General features: G+C 42.0%; 1 protein-coding gene across 1 annotated transcript; it reads left to right on the top strand.

Moving 5' to 3' along the window:
* The first annotated feature begins 8,955 nt into the window (after window positions 1-8,955).
* Window positions 8,956-11,303, top strand: LOC311145411 (homeobox protein goosecoid-like). Its single transcript, XM_084181641.1, has 3 exons — window positions 8,956-9,420; window positions 10,051-10,310; window positions 10,659-11,303. The coding sequence occupies exons 1-3, from the start codon at window positions 9,105-9,107 to the stop codon at window positions 10,806-10,808; spliced, it is 726 nt and encodes a 241-aa protein (XP_084037767.1). The 5' UTR covers window positions 8,956-9,104; the 3' UTR covers window positions 10,809-11,303.
* Window positions 11,304-23,583: the final 12,280 nt, after the last annotated feature.

Raw genomic sequence — 23,583 nt, 5'->3', positions numbered from 1 at the left:
ATGATGTCATGGCTTTAGAAGCTTCTGATAGGCTAATTGACATAATTTGAGTCAATTGGAGGTGTACCTGTGGATGAATTTCAAGGCCTACCTTCAAACTCAGTGCCTCTTTGCTTGACATCATGGGAAAATAAAAATCAATCAATCAAGACCTCAGAAAACAAATTGTAGACCTCCACAAGTCTGGTTCATCCTTGGGAGCAATTTCCAAATGCCTGAAGGCCAGACTATGGATTGCAACTGCACATGGGGACAAAGATCGTACTTTTTGGAGAAATGTTCTCTGGTCTGATGAAACAAAAATAGAACTGTTTGCCATAATGACCATCGTTATGTTTTGAGGAAAAAGGGGGCGCCTTGCAAGCCGAAGAACACCATCCCAACCGTGAAGCACGGGGGTGGCAGCATCATGCTGTGGGGGTGCTTTGCTGCAGGAGGGACTGGTGCACTTCACAAAATAGATGGCATCATGAGGAAGGAAAATTATGTGGATATATTGAAGCAACATCTCAAGACATCAGTCAGGAAGTTAAAGCTTGGTCGCAAATGGGTCTTCCAAAATGACAATGACCCCAAGCATACTTCCAAAGTTGTGGCAAAATGGCTTAAGGACAACAAAGTCAAGTTATTGGAGTGGCCATCACAAAGCCCTGACCTCAATCCAATTGAAAATATGTGGGCAGAACTGAAAAAGCGTGTTCGAGCAAGGAGGCCTACAAACCTGACTCAGTTACATCAGCGCTGGCAGGAGGAATGGGCCAAAATTCACCCAACTTATTGTGGGAAGCTTGTGGAAGGCTACCCGAAACATTTGACCCAAGTTAAACAATTTAAAGGCAATGATACCAAATACTAATTGAGTGTATGTAAACTTCTGACCCACTGGGAATGTGATGAAATAAATAAAAGCTGAAATAAATAATTCTCTCTACTATTATTCTGACATTTCACATTCTTAAAATAAAAGTGGTGATCCTAACTGACCTAAGACAGGGAATTTTACTAGGATTAAATGTCAGGAATTTTGAAGAAACTGAGTTTAAATGTATTTGGCTAAGGTGTATGTAAACTTCCGACTTCAACTGTATATGATAAACTTCCCTAAGAATGTACAGTAGGTTATTAGCAGGAGAGGGGTTTCTAAGCGAATCCATCCCTTAGCTCCACGCTCCAGTTACGGCTAATGATGGTCATTATTACATAGCTTAACTGTAATACTGGATTGATTCTCAGGCTCCCGAATAACCCCTCACGCTGGCACGCTGCATCGCTGCACCCCGCGGCTCAACAAAAGGCATGTTGAGCTGAGCTTGTGTAGCATACACAGGCTAGGCGCGTTGTGGCTCCAGAGCCTCGGAGAGGAGAGAAGAAGAGAAAGGAGCGAATAGAGAAGAGGAGAGGAGAAAGAAGAGAAGAGCAGAGGAGAGAAGAGGAGAGGAGAGGAGAGAGAAGAGGAGAGAAGAGGAGAGAGAAGAGGAGAGAAGAGGAGAAATTAGAGAAGAGGAGAGGAGAAAGGAGAGAAGAGGAGAGGAGAAAGGAGGGAAGAGGAGCGAGAAGAGGAGAGGAGAGAAGAGGAGAGGAGAGGAGAGGAGAGGAGAGGAGAGGAGAGGAGAGGAGAGGAGAGGAGAGGAGAGGAGAGGAGAGGAGAGGAGAGGAGAGGAGAGGAGAGGAGAGGAGAGGAGAGGAGAGTGAAGGACAGTGGAGTGGAGTGGCTGGCAGTAGCAGGCAGCAAGAGCCTCTGTGCTGTGGGTGTTTCAGAAGGGTTAATACTGCAAGGCCATATAAAGACCGGATTAAGGCCCAGGCTTACACAACCAGGAAGAAAATTGAATGTTTGTAAGAAAATATGCGGCTAATTCCATTCTGTCATCAGTGGATATTAAAGATTATTAGCTGGCACGTCAAATTATTTGTAAATCACAAAGGCAGCCTTGTGGAAATTATCTTCTAATTTCCAGAGGCTAGAAGTGACCGAGGACTTGAGTGGGGTATCGTCTTATAGCAAGAGCTCAAGGTTTTTACGGATTTGTGTCCCTTTATTGAAGAAAATAAAGAAATTAAACATTCTTAGTTTCTTTCCGTCCTTTTAACTTGATTTCTTTATAACTTCTGAAATGAAATTCTTGAAGATTTTACAGTAATATTATGTGACACACACACACACATTCTCTATTCTCCCGGTGCCACCACTGGAGATGATAAACAAATACTTAATTGTAAGGATCTTTGGCACCTGTACTGGATTAATGGAGACCACCACCAGTAGCAGACAGAGTTAAGCTGGAAGATTGAGTTACGAGAGGAGAGCAGAGGAGAAGGCTGACCAACCAACTCAGCCCAGGTGCTCAGCTCAGGGTAATACCTCCCAGATCACAACAATATGGTTCTGTTTTAGAACTCTCTCTGTCTTTACGCTTTATTTTCCTCCTCTCCTCGTCCTGAGCCAGAGAACTTGGTGTAGTGCCACTACAGTACATGGGCTGACCTGAGGGTGGCTGTTTCGGCCTGGATGTCAGTACTTTCTGTCTATGCTGTGTGTAGGCCAGGTCTGGTCTCACTAACTAGCCCTGACACAAGGAAACGAAGATAAAGGCTGTGCCCCAAATGCCCCCCTATTCCCTCCTATCCACTGATTGGTGGAGGATTCATGTGCTGTATTTCCTCAGCTCTTCAAATCTTTCTCTGCTCTCTCTCTCTCTCTCTCTCTCTCTCTCTCTCTCTCTCTCTCTCTCTCTCTCTGTCTGTCTGTCTGTCTGTCTGTCTGTCTGTCTGTCTGTCTGTCTGTCTGTCTGTCTGTCTGTCTGTCTGTCTGTCTCTCTCACTCCCTCTCTCTCTCTCTCTCTCTCTCTCTCGCTCTCTCTCTGTCTCTGTGTGCGTGTGCATGTGTGTGATCCTTTGCCCCTCTGGGCTGATCAGTGTTTCGAGGGGTGTCTTGCTAGTAGACATTGCTGTGAACCCTCTAACCCCCTCCTATGGCAGACAGACATGCCTCTTGTACATCTGTTTCTGTTGCGGTCCATGATGTTGTCCATGGTGTTAATAGACAAGACAAATTACTGAACCACAACTAACCCTGCACACAATCACATCACCAAAGATGAAACTTGTCATAACTTCATATTCCGTTTAGAAAAATGCATACCAACTGTTTTACATATATTTATTCAAATTATTCAAATACGTATGAATAAAAAATGAAAACATAATTGCAGTCATGGGTGTTCACATTGAAATGATTGAGCAGGACATTTCCGAGTAGAAATGTTAAGGAATATCTGTGTTTAATTTAAAGCTTTTTGCACCTCTAAACATTTAAATGGCAATCAGATGTGGACGTGAAAATCAAGGTGCTGCATGTATTTCAGTCTGACGTTAAGGTGGTGGGGTTAAAGTTCAAATATGCTATATTCAATCCATCCGTGTCATATCCGTTCGCTGCAGACTGTTTTGATAGAATAATTCTAGGTTCCATTATGATTCTGCCATGGCTTCTAGAACTGCTTTGAAATTCTTGCAATTCTAAAGCACGTTAAGTAGCACCTTTCTGCCCGGGCAGCCGGGGCGGCCAGGCGCAGCTGAAAGGAGAGGAGGCGGGGAGGGCAGCACATTGGTTTTCACCCCCCTGCTCCCTGCTGCAAAGTGTAGCATAAATGCGTTTCTTATTCCTGACATGACACATGGGTTGCATCCCAAATGGCACCCTATTCTCTATTTAGTGCACTACCTTTGACCAGGGCCCAATTAGTTCACTATGTTGGGAGTAGGGTGCCATTTGGGACTCAACTAATGTCAAATGACAGGCGGGCAGGCAGTGCTCTAGCCTTATGTGCTTTGCACTCCAGTCTTAGTGCAAGCATCACACCACATAGAGCTGCTTTTAATCACTAATTACCAGGATTGGCTGCTGGATTCACACAATAATTAATGATTGATAACATCTGAAATAAAGAGCGGACCCATTCTAGCTCCTGACAGGCCCTTTGGGGAAATGTGATGTTAGTAGTGACTGAAACCGTTTAAGTCGAAAATGACTGCTGGACACAGGATGGAGCGGCTTTCGGCTCAATTCATGTGTCTACACTGCCATTTTGAAGATGGACATGCGGGAGGGACTCTTTCTTCGCAACGCCCTCGCTCTTTGATGTATATAGGCCTGTAGGCCAACATGTTCATACGGGGCATTTTTGTACTCAGCATCTGAATTCCTCAATCTACCACAAAATGGATGCTGCTCAGATGCCTCCATATATTACCGGATCTGTAAACATTGTATCAGATGGATTGAAATCAGGGCAGCTCTTAGTATTCTATCTATATAGCTATTACAAACAATGAGAACGAATGTAGCTTACATTTTACAATTACTACAGTTTAGTAATTTAGCAGACGCTCTTATCCAGAGCGACTTACAGTTAGTGAGTGCATACATTTTTCAAACTGGCCCCCCGTGGGAATCGAACCCACAACCCTGGCGATGCAAGCGCCATGCTCTACCAACTGAGCTACAGGAGGCTACCAGGGACTTATTTAACTTATACTAGATTACTATTAGTTATTTGATGTCTGATTAATTGTGACATGCTCCTCACAAAGCATAATCGGCTCTGTTATTTTGAATGATCTGTATCAAATTAATATAATATTGTATCAATCTGTAGGCCTGTCAATTGAACAGAAATTGTATCGATAATGTGTCAGCACCAGTCCTTTTACAGTAGCCTGCAGGGCTATTTCACTACAAGACATTGAGGTTATTACATTTGTGGCTTAGTTGAACTCCATGTGTGAGGATCATGCTTATGGCCGATAACTACATTTTGTGACAGGGGAACGTATGATGCTTACAGCATATATTACATCTGTGCAGGCCCGGGTTGCATCACTTGTGGTTTGTTCAATACCCAGACGCTTTCGGGGTGTCCTTGAACTGTTGCTCGGCTCTCACATACACATGGGTTTCATATGGTTTCATCGCCGGTGACGTTGAGCGCAGCCCTCTGTGATCCAACAAAAGGCACACTGTAACACTGTAAAGCAGGCACTCTGCACATGACAGCTCTGACATGTACAATAAATATGTATTTTTCTACGGCTGTATGTGAAATGATAGATGTGATTTAGAGAGCGCTTTCTTAATCCTGTGCCCAGGCTGGCCTGTGGCTGTGGGCCTTGCGTCCACACACACACACACCCGTCCTTCTGTAACCCTGCTGAAAAACAAAGGACTTCATCACACACACTATCTGGCACCGCACACACACACCCGGCTGTGTATGACTCTGTCTGTGTATGTATGTAATAACCCTAATTGCTCCTGTAAGTCGCTCTGGATAAGAGTGTCTGATAAATGACTCAAATGCTAATGTTGATGTGTATGCGTCTAGAACTCCACAGACACTCACCCACTCACACTCCACTGTAGACATACACAGTACACACTCCAACACACACAGTCAGACAGACACAGACACACTCCCCCTATCAGATTCACATCTGGGACAATAGACAGTCGTCTAAATCGTCTCCACACAATGAATCCAACCAGACCAGTACACATTTAGCATTGAGTCTGGCACCGCACACCTGACTGTGTATAGCTCTGTGTACTGTGTGTATGCGTCTAGCACTTCACAGACACACACATACACACACAGACACACACATACACACACGGATTATCTGCTTATCAGAGTCAATGTTGATGCATCAGTCCCACAGTGCTATGTGCTCTGCCTGTTTATTTGACCAAAGTCTTAGAACATCAGGGCTTGGTTTGTTAAGGAGTAGTGGTAGGCCCATTCCAGGTGCCACTCAATCACTTGGTGCATGTGTGAATTTTATTTTCCACTGTATATTTCAGGATTGTTTTTCCTGTCCTTAGGACTATAGTGGTTCGGTGTAATATGTAGAATACTTTTTTTAAGAACTCTCTTTTTTTCACAGCAATTTTTCTATCTATTTTTTCTATTATATGGTTGTCCATATACTGTGGCATGTCAACCAGCCACTATAGTGACACATGTGCTCTTAAAATGCTCTTAATACATGATTCATAGGCCTACTCAAATGCTGAGAGCCTTGCCTTTGCGTTTTATTTATCCCAGATTGAATGTGGTTGCATTACAAAGTCCCTTTTTGATTTGCCCTATTTAAACAGGTTTTAGAGATCAGACCCCTGATATATAAAGATGCCGGCAGAGAGCGGCTCCCATTGTACATGCCTGTCTCTGCTGTCCACGGGTCCACCATTTACCGCTGTGATTGACACCATCTATTCAGATAGTAAGTGGTGCCTTCATACCTCTTTCGCGGCTTTTAATTTCAAATGGCCGTTTCGTTTTTAGCAATCCTTTTGACTCCCTCCTTTGACTGCCACTTGGAAGTTGAAATGTATAAAAAGAGAGAAAATAATAACGGCATATGCCCGTTTTTTTCTTGCTTTGAATTACAGTGACTGCAAAGCAGAGCCTAAAGTGCAAGCGCCTTTTCATAACGCATAAAAGGCTGAAATGTTTACATATCAAAAGGCTACAGGCCAATTTCTGTCAAAATGATACATGAAGTTAAGCAGTAGGCTAGGCCTACAAGCAATTCATTTAAACCCTAGTCATTGGAGAAAAATTCAAGACCCCTGGTCTTTTTGCATTTTCTTTCACGTAAAATAAGTTAGGCTACATTTTAACAAGCCATTACAATGGCTGCAATACATAATTTACTATGTAGCCTAAAGGCGCTTAAAAATGGGAAAATAACCATTCTACAGTCAATGGAACCATCTTTGTCAATGATGTTACATCTTATTTATACACATAGCCTACATGCAAGTTATTTATTCGACAAAAGCCAATTCTTACCTCGGAATGATAGTCCGAAGCTCATACCATTAAAATAAGATATTTAAGAGGGATAATTTAACTTCCGTTCCTCTGAAAACGTTGACGTCAAAAATAATTGTGCCCTTATATGGAAATATACTTTTTAGATGTTTTGTTTTCCAGAATTGTTTTGGGATACATTTTTCATGGAACAATGTGATCAATAATTGATATTTTTCGTATTGTTATCTTCTATTGAATGCTTAGGCAGGAAAACCATGCCATAATCGTCTTGTTCGCATACAATAAAAGTTGTAATTCTTCTTAAGTGTGATGCCTAAAAGCATATGTCCATGAAGTAATATTGGTCGGCATATGTCCATTAAGTAATATTAGTCTGCACATTTTAAGACTGTGCCTCTTTCAACTCCAATCAACCTAAAACACAATTTGTGCGTGTACATAACACAATTTGTGCAATAGCATTAACATCCGGTATCACTATATATATTTCAGAATTGTTCATCAATTAGGCTAATTGATATGAGAAAATCAAAATAAAGGGCCTATGGCTGTTTTTAACCTGAAATGTAAATTATACTTATGTTTAGGGTTTTGCATTTATTTTATTGTTTTATATTTTGTAAAAATCTAATTAGTAGGCATATTGCTAAAACTGATTTATATGAAGTCTTACAAATTCCATCAAATCTAATGAACAATACAATACACTGAACTTACCAAAATAAGGATTTTATGTGATATTCAATTTAACCTAAATGATTTTAGCATTGTCTACATATAGGCGTAATTGTCTGTACAATGTTCATAATTATATTTATATTATTGGTAAATCTTGTTCGCACCACTCCTAACTCCTAATTCTATCAACAACCAAAAAAAGCACTGATAGTTTGAATGCAATCAATGAATGTAAAACCCATAACGCGTGAGTTTTATTACCCAAGTGGGTAACCCAGGGACTCAGAATACACGTTCCCACCTCCTCAGTCCATTCTCGCTAAATTAAATATGCGCTCTGAAGTAACATTCGCCTCATTTTCCACCCACGCATTTAATTTGATTAGGCGTGTAATTGTAAAAGTTTTCTCTAACGCTGAGAATAGAAGCGATAATGGCCGTTATCTTATCACAGCGAGAGTAATATGTTCAGTGAACGAGTACTTAGCGGAGGTGTTTAAAGTTAATACGCACGATTTCCTACCCATCGAGATAGCCCCGCTGATGGGGTAAACAGAGATACTCTCCTCACGACCATCTCCTGGGGTGAGCTCTGTGATGGTCGTGTCAGACCGACTGTTTCCCAAATAACATGCAGCAACACAGACTGAGATCCGGAGCCTCATATCATGGTATATATTTGATTAAATGTTACAGGCCTATATATTTTGTATTTATTCATTGTGTGTGTGTAGAATGGGAGGGGGGATCTATATTATGGTGTTATTTGGAAGGGGGGGGGGGTATTTTGGGCTTTGGTGAGAGAAAATGTAAACCATTTACATTAACATTTACATTTACGTCATTTAGCAGACGCTCTTATCCAGAGCGACTTACAACCCTTGAGACGTCTTGATGTTATCAAACTTGGGCCTGTTAATAAGATGAAAAATATTATTAGAGTCACACACACACACATACACACACAGTTTCACAAACGGATGTAGTCTAGATAAAACGTTACAGCTGCATTGATTAGTAGCCTATAGATAGATTTGACAGGAAGCAGTATCTGATTCTTCAATAACGTTAATGATTTCACAGGGAATTTGTTTACCAATCCTTTTGCTGACAATGAAATTAACCTGATTAGCTTACCTTGTAGCCTACAATTAGCCCTCACGGCTGACATAGCACTGAGTTGGGTGGTTTGTTTCAAAAATCTGCAAATAGTACGGATTGACTTAATTGAATTAATTCTCAATACACAGATCTGTGCCTTTCACACCGTTGTGTGGTAAACCTAAAACCAGCCAATCTCTGCTCTCTGTTTGTCATCCGCTCCTCCAGCACAGGCTCAACTGGTCGGTGACGTCAGCCGAGCATATAACCGGGCTGGAGTTCAAGTGGACCACGAAAACAAGTTAGTGAAGCCTCAGTCTGAACGCACCCACCGGAGTCGGTCCAACACGAGAGAAACACGCCAAAGTCAACAAACTCGATGTTATGACACAGATTTAGGAACTTTTTACGGACTTTCTCCTGACATACACCGAATTTAGGACTTTTAAAAACGACGCGCTTTATCTCGCTTTTCACGTATCGGTGATGCCCGCTGGTATGTTCAGTATCGACAGTATCCTGGCCGGGAGACCCACTTGCAAGGACTCGGTGCTCCTCCATCGGAATCCCCCAGTGGTGTTCTCGAACCTCACGGATTCCATCTACACCGCTACCGATTATAATGGACTCTACTCGCACGCAACTGGACCTTCTCCCCCGGGCATCCAGGCGGTGAACGGGACTAGAATAGGATATAATAACTATTATTACGGACAACTGCATGTGCAGGGCCCCAATGGCCCTGCGTGCTGCAGCGCTATCCCAACCCTCGGCTCGCAACAGTGCCCGTGTATTCCAACAGGTAGATTGCCCTTCTTAAAAGTTAAAAACTCTGCATGTTCCTTTGGTGATGGAAAATATAACGTTGCCTGTAATAATATAATTATAATAATATAATAATATAATATGCCATTTAGCAGACGCTTTTATCCAAAGCGACTTACAGTCATGCGTGCATACATTTTTGTGTATGGGTGGTCCCGGGGATCGAACCCACTACCTTGGCGTTTCAAGCGCCGTGCTCTACCAGCTGAGCTACAGTAATGACACTTAAAAGTTAAAACGTTAGGTTTATAGGGGATGGTAGATATACTGTAAATTGGTTGGTGTGTTAACTTATGAATGCGCCCATTGCACAACATTACAAAGACAGTCATTTTGGTACCTACTGTATATAGCCTATCTAAGAAGCCTATCTGTTGGATAGCCTACTCTAATTCAGTTGAACTTTTACGCATTAACTAAAACTTTGTGTAGATGGGAACATGGGATGCGTAGGCTATATCATACATGTGTAAAAGTGTTGTTTTTGGTTTGTGCTGAGTTTTTTTTCGTTTGGTTAATTTGTGATTTTGTCTGTAGGCCTATTGGGTGTGGTGCGAAATTAATTGCCTAATTTCCTAATGTAATCTTTGTTTATTTCTCCATGCAGGTTATGACAGCACAGGCTCCGTGCTCATCTCTCCCGTCCCGCACCAGATGATGTCCTATATGAACGTGGGCACCTTGTCTCGGACCGAGCTCCAGCTCCTGAACCAGCTCCACTGCCGACGTAAGCGGAGACACCGAACCATCTTCACCGACGAGCAGCTCGAGGCCCTGGAAAACCTTTTTCAGGAGACCAAGTACCCTGACGTCAGCACACGGGAACAGCTCGCGCGGAAAGTGCACCTACGGGAGGAGAAGGTCGAGGTGAGTGCATGCACGGGCCAGTGTTGCTGGCTGTCCATCCCCCCATATACATTAGGCTGCGTTAATTTTCAGAATATATGTGAAGGATCTCTCCACATTTTAAGAAAAAAATATAGGTATCAATACAGAACGTTCGTTTCACATTGTAACAAATTACACTCATAGGCCTACGTGAAAGGACACATTCTATCCAAGCGTTATACGCACATAGTAATAGCGATTGTTCTCGTCTTTCTAGTGCCAAAAATATATTCGATTAAGCCCAAATTACGTTACAATTACTTTACAACACGGTCTAACAAATATTTCATACAAATTACAAATATTGTATCTTCTATTTTCGCATAGGTGTGGTTCAAAAACAGACGAGCGAAATGGAGAAGGCAGAAAAGGTCGTCCTCGGAAGAATCTGAAAACTCACAGAAATGGAACAAATCGACGAAAATAGCCACAGAAAAAACCGAGGAAAGCAAAAGTGACGTGGATTCTGACAGCTGATATTGGTCTAACACACAAAAAAGAGAAAAGACCGTTGGTTGCATATATGCGCAAATCTTGCAGATATACACCAATACATACAAGATTTTGACTTTTTGTACATAGTGTAAATGTCATGTGGACTGAAGTAATGAAATGTGTTGCCATGATGTTGCACAGTTGTATAGTAAATATTACTTTTATTATTGCTATGGGGTAGGCTATTTATATTTAATTTAAAGTTTAATGTTATGCATACCATCCCGAAGATGTGGTGTGCCAGGAGCCTGGACCAATTTTCTGGTGTGTCTCAATACTTCGCGATCTGACATGACATCTCATATTGATATTACTAAATGTTATAAATCTGATATTGTTTTATTGTACTTGAGTGGTGTATTCATCATCACGATATACTGCAAAGAATATTCTGAAACTACACCAATGGGAGAATATATTTTAGAGCTTACTAGACGGGGGCAACCTTTATAAGATAAATGGACAGTAGTATATTTGTCAACTCTTTACTATACCTACAGACGTGTTTGGGGATTTGACTGAAACGTTTTGTCTATATGTTGCAATTAACGATAATTACAGTAAGAATGAATATACATTAAATCATATCTGAATCATCTCTATTTCGTTTGTCTCCTTTCAACTAATGTATTTTTCTATTTATAATAATATTATCTAGTCATTTTGGAAATGAATATACTATATATTTACATTAGGCTAATGTGGGTTGTTTTCCAGACGCAAGTCAATTGAAAAAAGACGCACCGCAAAAGACACGCTTTTGCTTGGAAATAATACTTGCATAGTAGTGGCTTATTTCAGGAAATAAGTCCTAAATGGTGCAGTTGATATGGAGCTTCTAGTCTTCTTATAACATTTTCTAGAATGCGTCGTATTGGTAGAATACAAATTCAATTATTTTCGATTCATGCGCACAAAGGAAACCTTGGATGCGGCAAAATAGATACTGAGGAAATATATATTTTTGATTACTAAAACTGTTCACGAGCTGTTTTTGTCCCCTTTAATTAAATGAATCAAAAATGATTATCAAAAGCACAAATTATTTCGTTTACAACAGCAAAGATGAATCTATCACCAACATACTCAAAACAACAGGTGTATCATTAAAACATATTCACCTCAGATGAGATTAAATATCCTATATAACTCACTAAAAGTAAATGATCAACCGTTTTAGACAACATAATGTACAAATGATGGGTCATCTTCTCAAGTAATGTTTTCTCACACAGAATAAGGGAGATCCATTGCAATACAGAACCATTGTAATACACACCAGCGGTAGCTCATAAGACCAGTCATGTGGGAGGGCTGGTAATTCAAAGTGATTACATACCTGATTCAAATAGATTTACATATTGCATGATAGTGATAGTCAAAGCTTATCAGTATGTCTATGTCCTACACAGTTTATAACATGTATCTTATTTCCCCCATGTCTACACCAGCCCTAATATCTAACAGTGTCAACTAGTGAACATGGAAAGGCATTGCATTGTTACATTGTTACATGGTGCTACTCACTCATTTTACTTTTTGGTATATTACCAAATACCAATTATTTTTGGTGCATTACCATTGGTGTACTTCCTAATTGTGTTATAGTATATCTATATATCCCTAGTGTTCAAAAGTGGAGTGTCTATTTCCATAGGCCTACAATAAAACATTGGAAAAACTGAACAGAAATGCATTTCCAGTTTACATTTCAATTCCATACTTAACAGCAATGCTAGGTAATGGAATTTTGATTTAGAGATATATATTTTCTATCTTCTAAGGTCAAATCACCCTTCACAAAAAATCAACATCACTTGACTTTTAAAATGGTTTACATTTGTATGATTTCTATGAGCTCATACAGCAAGAAGGTAAAACACTATAACGAGCTGCTTCAAAGCTCATATATTGGTAACTCTTTACTGTAGCCCCCTAATGCTAAGACATTGTAATATTTGTATAGGCAGTTTAGAGGCTGCTGCTGCCTATGGAAATCACTGGCCACTTTAAGAAATGGAACACTAGTCACTTTAATAATGTTTACATATCTTGCATTATTCATCTCATATGTCTATACTGTATTCTATAATATTCTACTGTATCTTAGTCCATGCCGCTCTGTCATTGCTTGTCCATATATGTATATATTCTTAATTCCGTTCCTTACTTAGATTTGTGTGTATTGGGTATATGTTGTGAAATTGTTAGATATTACTTGTTAGATATTACTGCACTGTCGGAGCTAGAAGCGCAAGCATTTCGCTACACCCGCAATAACATCTGCTAAACACGTGTATGTGACAAATAAAATTTGATTTGATTTGATTTGATTTTGTCCTTTCCATACACTCTTACAGATGCCATATCTTAACTTGATCATCCTGTTGTTGCAGGAATTTCCTTCATGGCAGGAAATGCAAACGTTTTTCTAGTGTATTCAAGGTTTAAAAAGACTTCTAAGGTTTGTCATTTCCACTTTCAAAATTCAGACTTGATTTGCCATAACGAAAAATGTATCAACCTCTACAAAAAATGTCCATTCATTATAATCCACATAATAATTCACATATCCTGTTGCTGCATTATTATTTTCCTGCTGTAGCAACCTGGCTCAAATTAAGATCCCACATCTGTAGAAAAAAAGGTGCTATCTAGTACCTAAAAGGGTTCTTCGGCTGTCCCCATAGGAGAACCCTTTAAATAACCCTTTTTGGTTCCAGGTAGGGTGTCGAGCTGATCTGTGCGTGTTGGTAGACGCAAATAATGTGTAGGCCTACGGCAGCTACGGCTGCATTTCGGATACGCTTGTATGTTGTAGTGGGGCACATATCTTTCTTGTGTTATTATATAAAACACCGGTTGTTGATGTGTACGGCTACATTTCAGATACATTTTTGTACATTTGAACAGCAGTAGGACCAATCTATCTTGTTTTAATAGGGCTCAAAAGCAATTCTAGTTGTGATCCCCCCACTATGGATTTAAAATACCCCCTCAGGCATGTCATCCTAGAGCCGGGCCTGCGTAGAACCCTTTTGGTTCCAGATAGAACCCTATTGGGTTCCATGTAGAACCCTTTCCCCAGTGTTTTCTACATGGAACCCAAAAAAGTTCTACCTGTAACCAAATTTTTTTATTTTTTCTAAGAGTGTTGATCACACTGTGTGTCCCTACTCCTTACCAAACCCCAGACCCACACACGTTCATGCCACACAAATCAAATATATTATCCTCTGTCATTACCTCATGGAAATGACACCATATAAAATCATGATATATACACAGACAGACCCTCCACAATCCTCCATTTTACCCATGTGCTGGTTTGGCATAGCAGGTACTGACATTGATTTATATTGAAATGCATTGATTTCTTTTTAAAGGGGCAAGCTGGGATTTGATATGAGGGTAATGTAAACAGGTTCCCATGCTGTGTGCCCTGCGTCTACACCAGGCTGTTTTGCATCTCAGTTTGTAGATCAGGTATTAGAAGGTAATAGAAGATACATAGACACAATATAGGAATATTATTTGGACTAAAGATGACAGATATGGATTTTTTATCAGTTTAGATTGAAAGTACAGTATATATCAGAGTGCAGTGAAAGTACCTATCAAGTTTTGCTACTGTCATTTAAAATCAGTGTAGATGGCAACTGTGTCTCGATCGTTGAGAGACGGGTCGGCCCAAGGTGCAGCGTGAAAAGCGTACATGTTTATTAACTCAATAAACATAAAACAAAACAAGAAACAACGTAACGTGAAGTCCTCAGGCTATACACATACAAGCCTAAACGGAACAAGATCCCACAACTAAGGTAGGCAACCAGGCTACCTAAGTATGATCCCCAATCAGAGACAACGAGCGACAGCTGTCTCTGATTGGGAATCACACCCGGCCAAACATAGAAATACAACCTAGATCTATCACATAGAAATACACTAACATAGATCTCAACAGAAAACTCACACCCTGACCCAACCAACGAGAGTTCTCTCGATCAGGGCGTGACAAACTGGTACACATAACATTTCTCTATACTTTGGAAGAACAGTGTGATAGCAATAAATATGCAGGGATTGTATTGGAGAGTTTAGATTTTATTTTGCGCCATCATCTAATATGTGGAATCCTTTGAATGATTCTGAACACATTTTAATCCCTAGATAGAAATATGGAAATTCCTAAAGTTAATGGTTCTACATTATGTGAACATTTTATTAGTCCTTTGGGATAACTATAATAACTTAAGCAATGTCTACAATAACGATTGTATCTTTATGATTGTAATGATTGTCATTAGCTTCAGTACTTTAGTGCTATATAATCTAAGACTATCATCAAGTAACATTTCCTGCATTTACTATATGAATCCTTAAACGAATCATTATGTTTTAAGTCTAATTTGAATAATTCAAACTAGGGCATAATTATTCTACACAAATTTCCACGTGATCAGTTTGATTTTCCAACTCACCAAATTTTCCAAGATAGATACCAAAGAGATCCTATAATTCTGTTATATTTAAGTTATATTTAATTCTGTGATAGGGAATATCTGGTTGAGTATTTCCAGAGATAGATTTAATATGGGGAAATAATAATGCAGGACTCCTAAAGTGACTGTTTAAAACAGATTACAGGAGGTCCAGAGCAGGTACTTAAAGATTTGGCCATAATACAGACCATGAAACACAACACATATTCCTAATAATCCCTTATACAGTATGTCCAGCTGTGATTTATAAAGTGTTGCAGCGCAGGGCGCCAGTGAAATAAACAAAGCACAGGGCCAGCCACAGTCATTAATCAATGCTTTTTTTCATGGGCAGTAATTTTCTATTTCACAAATTGAATGCAACTTTTTTTTGTGAAACTATAATTTTTTTGGACCTCTTTTATGCATCGTTCCCGGCACTTGCAAAAATATAGGTGGAGTCCAAGAAAAATTAGGTATTGAGTTAAATCTCAGAGAAGATAAATCTTTGCTCCTTTGCAAGCGTTTAGAGAAACCCTCTTTCTTTATTTTCTATTTTTCCCCCAAAAGTGTTGCTATGTTTTGAAGTGAGAGCTAGGCTTTCCGGCTCTTTGGTACAGCCGTTCTGTGGGCAAGTTTCTCTTACATAAGCCTTTCTCTCTACCCTGTAATGTTGAAAGCTGATGTATATACTCTCCGTATCATACTGTATCAGCCCTGAGGGCCCCAGCTCTTTGAATAATGTTATTAGTACATGGGGTCTGAAGAGTCATAGTGCTGGGTGATTTGGCCTCTGGACTGACAGCTCTTGGGTGGATTCCCTGGTCTAAAGATAGACAAGGGTGTTAGCCTGCTTTGTGGTCCACTTCCAGAGACATGTACATGTACTGTAAAATGGCCTCCTCATGGCAGGCAGGACCTCCGAATGAAAGTTAAGACAAATAATGCATATTTTTACAAATGTAAACTTTCTGATATATTATTACCATATTTCACTGGGATGACGTGTGGTTTGGTGTTTGTTTTTGTTTTGTGCTGGACTCTCTCTCTCTCTCTCTCTCTCTCTCTCTCTCTCTCGCTCTCTCTCTCTCTCTCTCTCTCTCTCTCTCTCTCTCTCTCTCTCTCTCTCTCTCTCTCTCTCTCTCTCTCTCTCTCTCTCTCTCTCTCTCGCTCCCTCCCCCCTCTCCCTCTCTCAGCCGGCTGAAAAGTCCAGTTCCTTTCAGAATCAGAACCGCTGTTGCCTTACGGTTAGATTAGGGCCGAGTGTACACACACACACACACACACACACACACACACACACACACACACACACACACACACACACACACACACACACACACACACACACACACACACACACACACACACACACACACACACACACACACACACACACACACACACACACACACACACACACACACACACACACACACACATTCTCTATTCTCCCGATGCCACCACTGGAGATGATAAACAAATACTTAATTGTAAGGATCCTTTTATAGCTGAGTTTAGCGCCCAAAAGCTTTTAACTACTGTAATGTTCTCTCCGACCAGCCGTGTAATTACATTGCCTGTCACCACACACATCGCAGCACACCAGTCATCGAATGACTTCAATTAGTCAGCGGGCCCCCTGCTAAACCGCTAAGGAGCTTTAAATCTGGGAGCCAGCAGGTCAAGCCTAACCAACCGCTGCCAGCGTTCACTTATCTCAAAGGTGAACGAGGTGCTCGTAAAGTTTGAGACAACTCCCCTCTGAGCCAACAAGGGCCAGGAACCAGGGGCTATTCTGTGGGTCTTTAAGACCTGAGAGAGTGAAAGAGAGAATGAGAGAGAGGGAGAAAGAGAGAAATAGAGACATAGAGAGATAGTGAGAGAGAAACAGAGAGAGAGAGGGAGAGGGAGAGGGGGAGAGAGAAAGAGAAAGATAGAGATAGTGAGAGAGAGACAGAGAGAGAGAGGGAGAGAGAGATCGAGAGGGTCAGAGAGAGAAAGAGAGAGCGAGAGAAAGAGTGTGAGAGAGAGAGGGTATGATGTTTTTGCTGCGGCCACCACACGCCAAACCAAACACACATGAGTAATATGGATGAGGTATACCTCTACCTAATGTGTGTTTTTCTGCCCCTATTCATGCTGAATGCTGGGTAATTGGGGTGTGTGGTGGGGCCCGAGCAGACAGGCAGGAGATGGGGAAGGGACTAGTATACACAGTTAGGGGCCGAGGTCTGACCACTGATTACCACCGTGGGTTGAACTCAGCCACCCACAGGACCTGGGGACGAGGCAGGCAGGGAGGGATGAGGGAGGTCAGTGGGGGAGAGATGGAGAGAGGTGAAGAGGGGAGTGGATTTAGGGGGGGGGTGTGTGGAGTCAGAGGAGAGGGCATTGACTTGAGTGAGGACAAGGCTATGTGGGGTAAAAAGGGGGTTGGTGGGGTATGGTGGTGTGGTGGTGAGAGGGGGAGGGTGGTGCAGGAGAGAGAGGATGAGAATTGGGGGATTAGAGGTGTGTGCTGGGTGGGTTGAGAGGGTAAGAGGGGGATGAAAGAGGGGGTGGGGTGAAGCCAGGCACATGTTTAGAAGGTGTTGTATTTGTACATGCCCTTTTGACCTAGGGTAGAGCGTTCACCCCAAGTTCAAACCCGTGAGTGTAGCAGCTTTGGGAGCAGGCACAGGCCCAGCTACACACACACACAGGACCAGCCACACACACGCACACACACACACACACACACACACACACACACACACACACACACACACACACACACACACACACACACACACACACACACACACACACACACACACACACACACACACACACACACACACACACACACACACACACACACACACACACACACACACACACACACACACACAGTGTGGGGCCTGCAACATTATAGTGTAGTGTGGGGCCTGCAACATTATCCAGACAGAGAACCATCAACCCGACACAACCCACTGCTATGTACGTACGCCTGTGTAGTGCTTAGGCCGGCAAATTTATGTCACTATACAATGTAACCCCGCCTCTCCTCTCTCTCTTTCTCCCCTCCAGTGTCCCACCAACTGCCAGCTCCACTAAAGGCCTGACAGTGGAATGGTTGTTTTTTATCCCACAACATCTCCCCTACACACCCGTCCCCTCCTCCCACCTCCCTCTCCCGTCCCTCTCTCCTCACAGTCGCTGAGTGAGCTAGGAGTAAATAAAACAATGTGTGGATTAATGATCAAGTGATTTGAGGGTCTGTGTTCTGTTCTTTCAGGGCAAATCACTCGCTATTTACTCAGATAATGAATCAAAATGATGCTCTATATCAACAACAGAACTATGGTCCTGGGAAATTATGAAGGATAAATCAGAATGACCTCTCTTCTCTCCATTCACACGCACGCACACATGCACACACGCACACACACACACACACACACACACACACACACACACACACACACACACACACACACACACACACACACACACACACACACACACACACACACACACACACACACACACACACACACAAGCCTAAAATAGCATTTGAACAATATCAGGACATGAAAAGTCCAGATTTTTCAGAATTGTTTTGTTTTCCTACCTTCAGGACATTCTGGTGACTTGTCAGGACATTCTGGTCCTGATAAGGTAGGACAACATGTACACACACACACACACACACACACACACACACACACACACACACACACACACACACACACACAGGCTGTCTGCTATCAGATAATAGCAGCTCCAGGACTAAAACGCAGTAGAACATAATAAACATGTCCACATCTGATTAATCTGTGTTTTTCCTCTAAATACTATTAAGCCCATTTATATACTTAAATACAATCTAGCCTGTGGTTTATATCAAATGTTGAGAGAACTGAAAACAATTGATTGCATGAATATTTTTTCTCCCCCCCAGAAAGTAAGAAATGTAAATGCTTTTTTTGGCTGGTAAATGACATGGTGCACACAGGTCAAATGTAGGAGATTTCTAAACTAAACGCTACTTTGAGCTTTTAAACATTGAAACACTAAATTTACATGGAGACACATGCATATAATAAAACATAACAGTATGTATCCTTGTATGTTAAAAGGCCAATTTTCTATGTTTGATTTTCCAAGCCTCAATCATTTTGAGTGTGCATGTCAGAAATGTTTGTTCATATGGACATGAGCAAAAACGGTGTATTCTGCAAAAATGTCCTAAATCCACAAACACCATTTTTTATCTGACTTGACTCCCCTAAAGAAAGAATTCAAATGATCAAAAACATTTACTGTATATGATTAATACCGCATCATCACATAATGACAAACATACAAGATGTCCTATTTTTGGAGCCAGGAGTAGCATAACATTGCTACACTATATATACAAAAGTATGTGGACATCCGTTCAAATGAGTGGATTTGCCTATTTCAGCCACACCCGTTGCTGACAGGTGTACAAAATTGAGCACACAGCCATGCAATCTCCATAGACAAATATTGACATTTACATTTACATTTACGTCATTTAGCAGACGCTCTTATCCAGAGCGACTTACAGTTAGTGAATACATTTTTTTTTTTTTTTATACTGGCCCCCTGCGGGAATCGAACCCACAACCCTGGCGTTGCAAACACCATGCTCTATCAACTGAGCTACATCCCTGCCGGCCATTCCCTCCCCTACCCTGGACGACGCTGGGCCAATTGTGCGCCGCCCATGAGTCTCCCGGTCGCGGCCGGCTGCGACAGAGCCTGGATTCGAACCAGGATCTCTAGTGACACAGTTAGCACTGCGATGCAGTGCCTTAGACCACTGCGCCACTCAGGAGACTATTGACTATTGACTATTGACCTTACTGAAGAGCTCAGTGACTTTCAATGTGGCCCCGCCATAGGATGCCACCTTTTCAACAAGTCAGTTCGTCAAATTTCTGCCCTGCTAGAACTGCCCTGGTCAACTGTAAGTGCTGTTATTGTGAAGTGGAAACGTCTAGGAGCAACAACGACTCAGCTGTGAAGTGGTAGGCCACACAAGCTCACAGAACGGGACCGCCGTATCCTGAAGCGCATTACTTTGGAATGAGATGTATCCTTCAACACCTTGTCCCATTGGCTCCCCCAGGAGATGTAAATGCAGCGAGAGAGAGGCCGTCCAGTCCACCCAGGAACAGCTGTGGCGGGCTAGTACTGACATGCAGGGAGCAGATTCCAATTGACTGTTACATTAGATTGGCCTGCCTCCCGTTGGCCTTTCGGTTCACAGGGTTAACCTGGGCTATAAACAGATAGTGGCAGGAGTACGATGCTGTACATTGTAATTTAGACGCTATTAGATTGTTTTCTCAGAGTTACTATACTTAGGGCCAGAGTTCTTTCCTGACTATGTGGGCCAGAACAGGGAAAACTCTCTGCAAATCTCGGCCACAGTTATAGATTATTACCATATAGTCACATGGTAAGGAAAAACTCCTTGTCCTAAATATTCGATGCCAACATGGCTGCGTTTACACAGGCAGCCCAATTCTGATATTTTTTTCACTAATTGGTCTTTTGACCAATCAGATCAACTCTGCGAAAGATCTGATGTGAAAAGATCTGATGTGATTGGTCAAAAGACTAATCAGTGGAAAAAATATCAAAATTGGTCTGCCTGTGTAAATGCAGCCTAAAACCACTAAGAATATCAAATCTAATTTAGAAGAGCAATGGCCAGCGTCTCTGGCACTGTAACCAGAATTCTTAAGTATAGAAGGAACACTTATTCCCTTTATAGTGCAGTAATTTTGAACAGAAGCCTATGGGCCCTGGTCAAAAATAGTGCACTGTAAAGGGAATAGGGTGCCATTTAGGACGTATAATAGATGATGCACAGTGAATAGCTGTGTTGGAGCTGCCCCCTTGTGGGCCAGAGGTGTAATAACATGGATAAAGCCGATCAATGCTTTTGGGTCAATGAAGAACAGTCACATTCTGACTTATCAATGAAACTGATCATTGATACATTTTTAATCAGTCAGATTATTTTGTAGTTATTTACCATCAATTAATATAATTTGATCATAAACAAAGCTATTGTTCTACAACAAAGTGTACTTATAAAAAGCTCCTATGTTTTTCGAAATTGACATAATTTAATATGTTTATTATTTTTCAATTTCTGAGAAATCTCCTAAATCAAAACCATGCCGTCATCATACGTCTCAACCTCCAATCTCTGAGGTAAAAACTATTTGAATTAATGAGACAGGCAATTACTCTAAAAAACATCTAAAATAGCTGAGATAGCATTTACACAACCTCTGTCTCATTTTGTGTCCCAAATGGCACCCTATTCCCTATATAGTGCACAACTTTTGACCAGGGCCCATAAAGTTCTGGTCAAAAGCAGTGCACTATATAGGGAATATGATGCCATACACACTGACGTTCTCTTGACTCATATCCTGTCTAGTGATATCTACAGTATCTAATACCTCCTTTCCCTCCTTCCCTTCCCCACAGAACCAACATGGTAGCATCCCAAATGGCAACCTATTCCCTATGTAACGCACTACTTTTGACCTGGGCCCATAGTGCACTAAATAGGGAATAGGATACCATTTGGGACACATCCCATGTATATGAAGTCAAAGCCACGGTAATCATAGCAGCAGCGTCTCTGTGAGTCTGTCTGTTAAAGAGTCTGTCTTGGCTGCAACGAAAGCGGAGCACCACATCACCTCACTGCAGTCATAACAGCCGTCAGCCAGGCCCAGTGACGGACAGCTAGTTTACAGGCCCTGTCAGGCATTAACAGATTTGATCCCTTTTGGAACAGGGTAGCGTCAGAGGGCTCGGGAACGGGAAGGGTTGGGAATGTCAGACAGGAACGCCGTGGAGGGTGAGAGTCCAGGGGAGATCAGGTGTGTGTGTGTATGTGAGTCGAGGGGTCGAGGGAGAGATCAGATGTGGGTGGCGGGATTTTCACGCCAGGACCTCTCTGTGATTTGTGATTCATGGTCAGGGGAGGGTTCATGCTCCTACATCTGCTGATATAGGGCCCTCCTTGTGTGTGTGTGTGTGTGTTCATGAAGTAAGATTTGATGCACACACGCACACACACAGATAATATCAAGAGCCGGCAGCTTTAAGTGGAAAAGGGAAACATTAATTAAAGGAGCCTGTGTGATGTTTCCTGAACTATGAAATTCACATCAGACTTAAAGGGAGAAACGTTGAAGTGTCAATATTTGTGGATGTTTTCAGGCGAGTTGAATCAGAGGGCATTGAGAGCTCTGGGTATAGATGGATCAGAGGATAAGCGGAGGAGGGAGGACGGAAGGAGGGAGCGAAGAAGGGGTAGAAAGTGATATAGCGCTAGCGCCCGAACTCGTCTGATTACAGTGATTCCAGCTGACCTCAGAAAAGCCACAGTGTTGGCAGCCACCTCCAACTAATATACCTTTGCTAAGGGAGTAATTGAATGGGAGCGCTTATGTATTTTTGTAATGAGCTGACAGCATATTTCCACTCCCTGCCCAAAAGGTTACCCTAATCAACATGGTCACGCTGTTTCTTTCCTCATGACAGCTCTGCGGGTAGGCATGACAAAACACGGAGGTGCGCTGTGCCGCACCACACCACACTGCCTTCCCCTGCCTCCCAACGGACATGTCAGGAGTGAGAGTTTTGTCTGTTCTCATGCAAAATGGAGGGATGGAGGGATGGAGGGGTGGAGGGGTGGAGGGGGTAGACGAGAGGATCTGGCGCTGAATTAACATCAGTTCTCGACCTTAGCCTGGAAGAGGAGCTGAAAAAATCCTTCCTGTCCCTCTGCATGATGAGTAATTTTCATGACGATGGCATGGTGTGTGTGTGTAATGTGTTTGTCCACCCTCCTTTCTCCCCTCCAGCATCCCCTCCACTTCTCGTAGAGACAGTAATGCGAGAGGGTTGTTATTGCTTGTGGGATTACGCACACTAAAACCAAAACATTTGCAGTCGAAGGGAAAAAAGGCCAAGTGATATAAGAGGTGATCCTGTCTTTTGAATCTGTAACTTAACCTGATGGTCTATGTGGGAAATCAGCCCTGGCCCTGGGCCCTGCTTGGATTAGGTCTATCTACCTCTCTCTCTCTCTTCCTCTGGGCCGGCCCAGACCACAGAGGCCTCCCCTCTCGTTAAATACACTGCAGGGATACACACAGAACGGAGGCATCTGGGGGATCATTCTAGATTGCGTACGGAGGTGTTCCATTTAGAATGCCAAAACAATT

The sequence above is a fragment of the Coregonus lavaretus genome (genome assembly GCF_964263955.1).
Source record: "Coregonus lavaretus genome assembly, chromosome: 18".
NCBI lineage: Eukaryota > Metazoa > Chordata > Actinopteri > Salmoniformes > Salmonidae > Coregonus > Coregonus lavaretus.
Note: the sequence above shows the minus strand (reverse complement) of the source record. Positions and strands in the feature narration are given on the sequence as shown.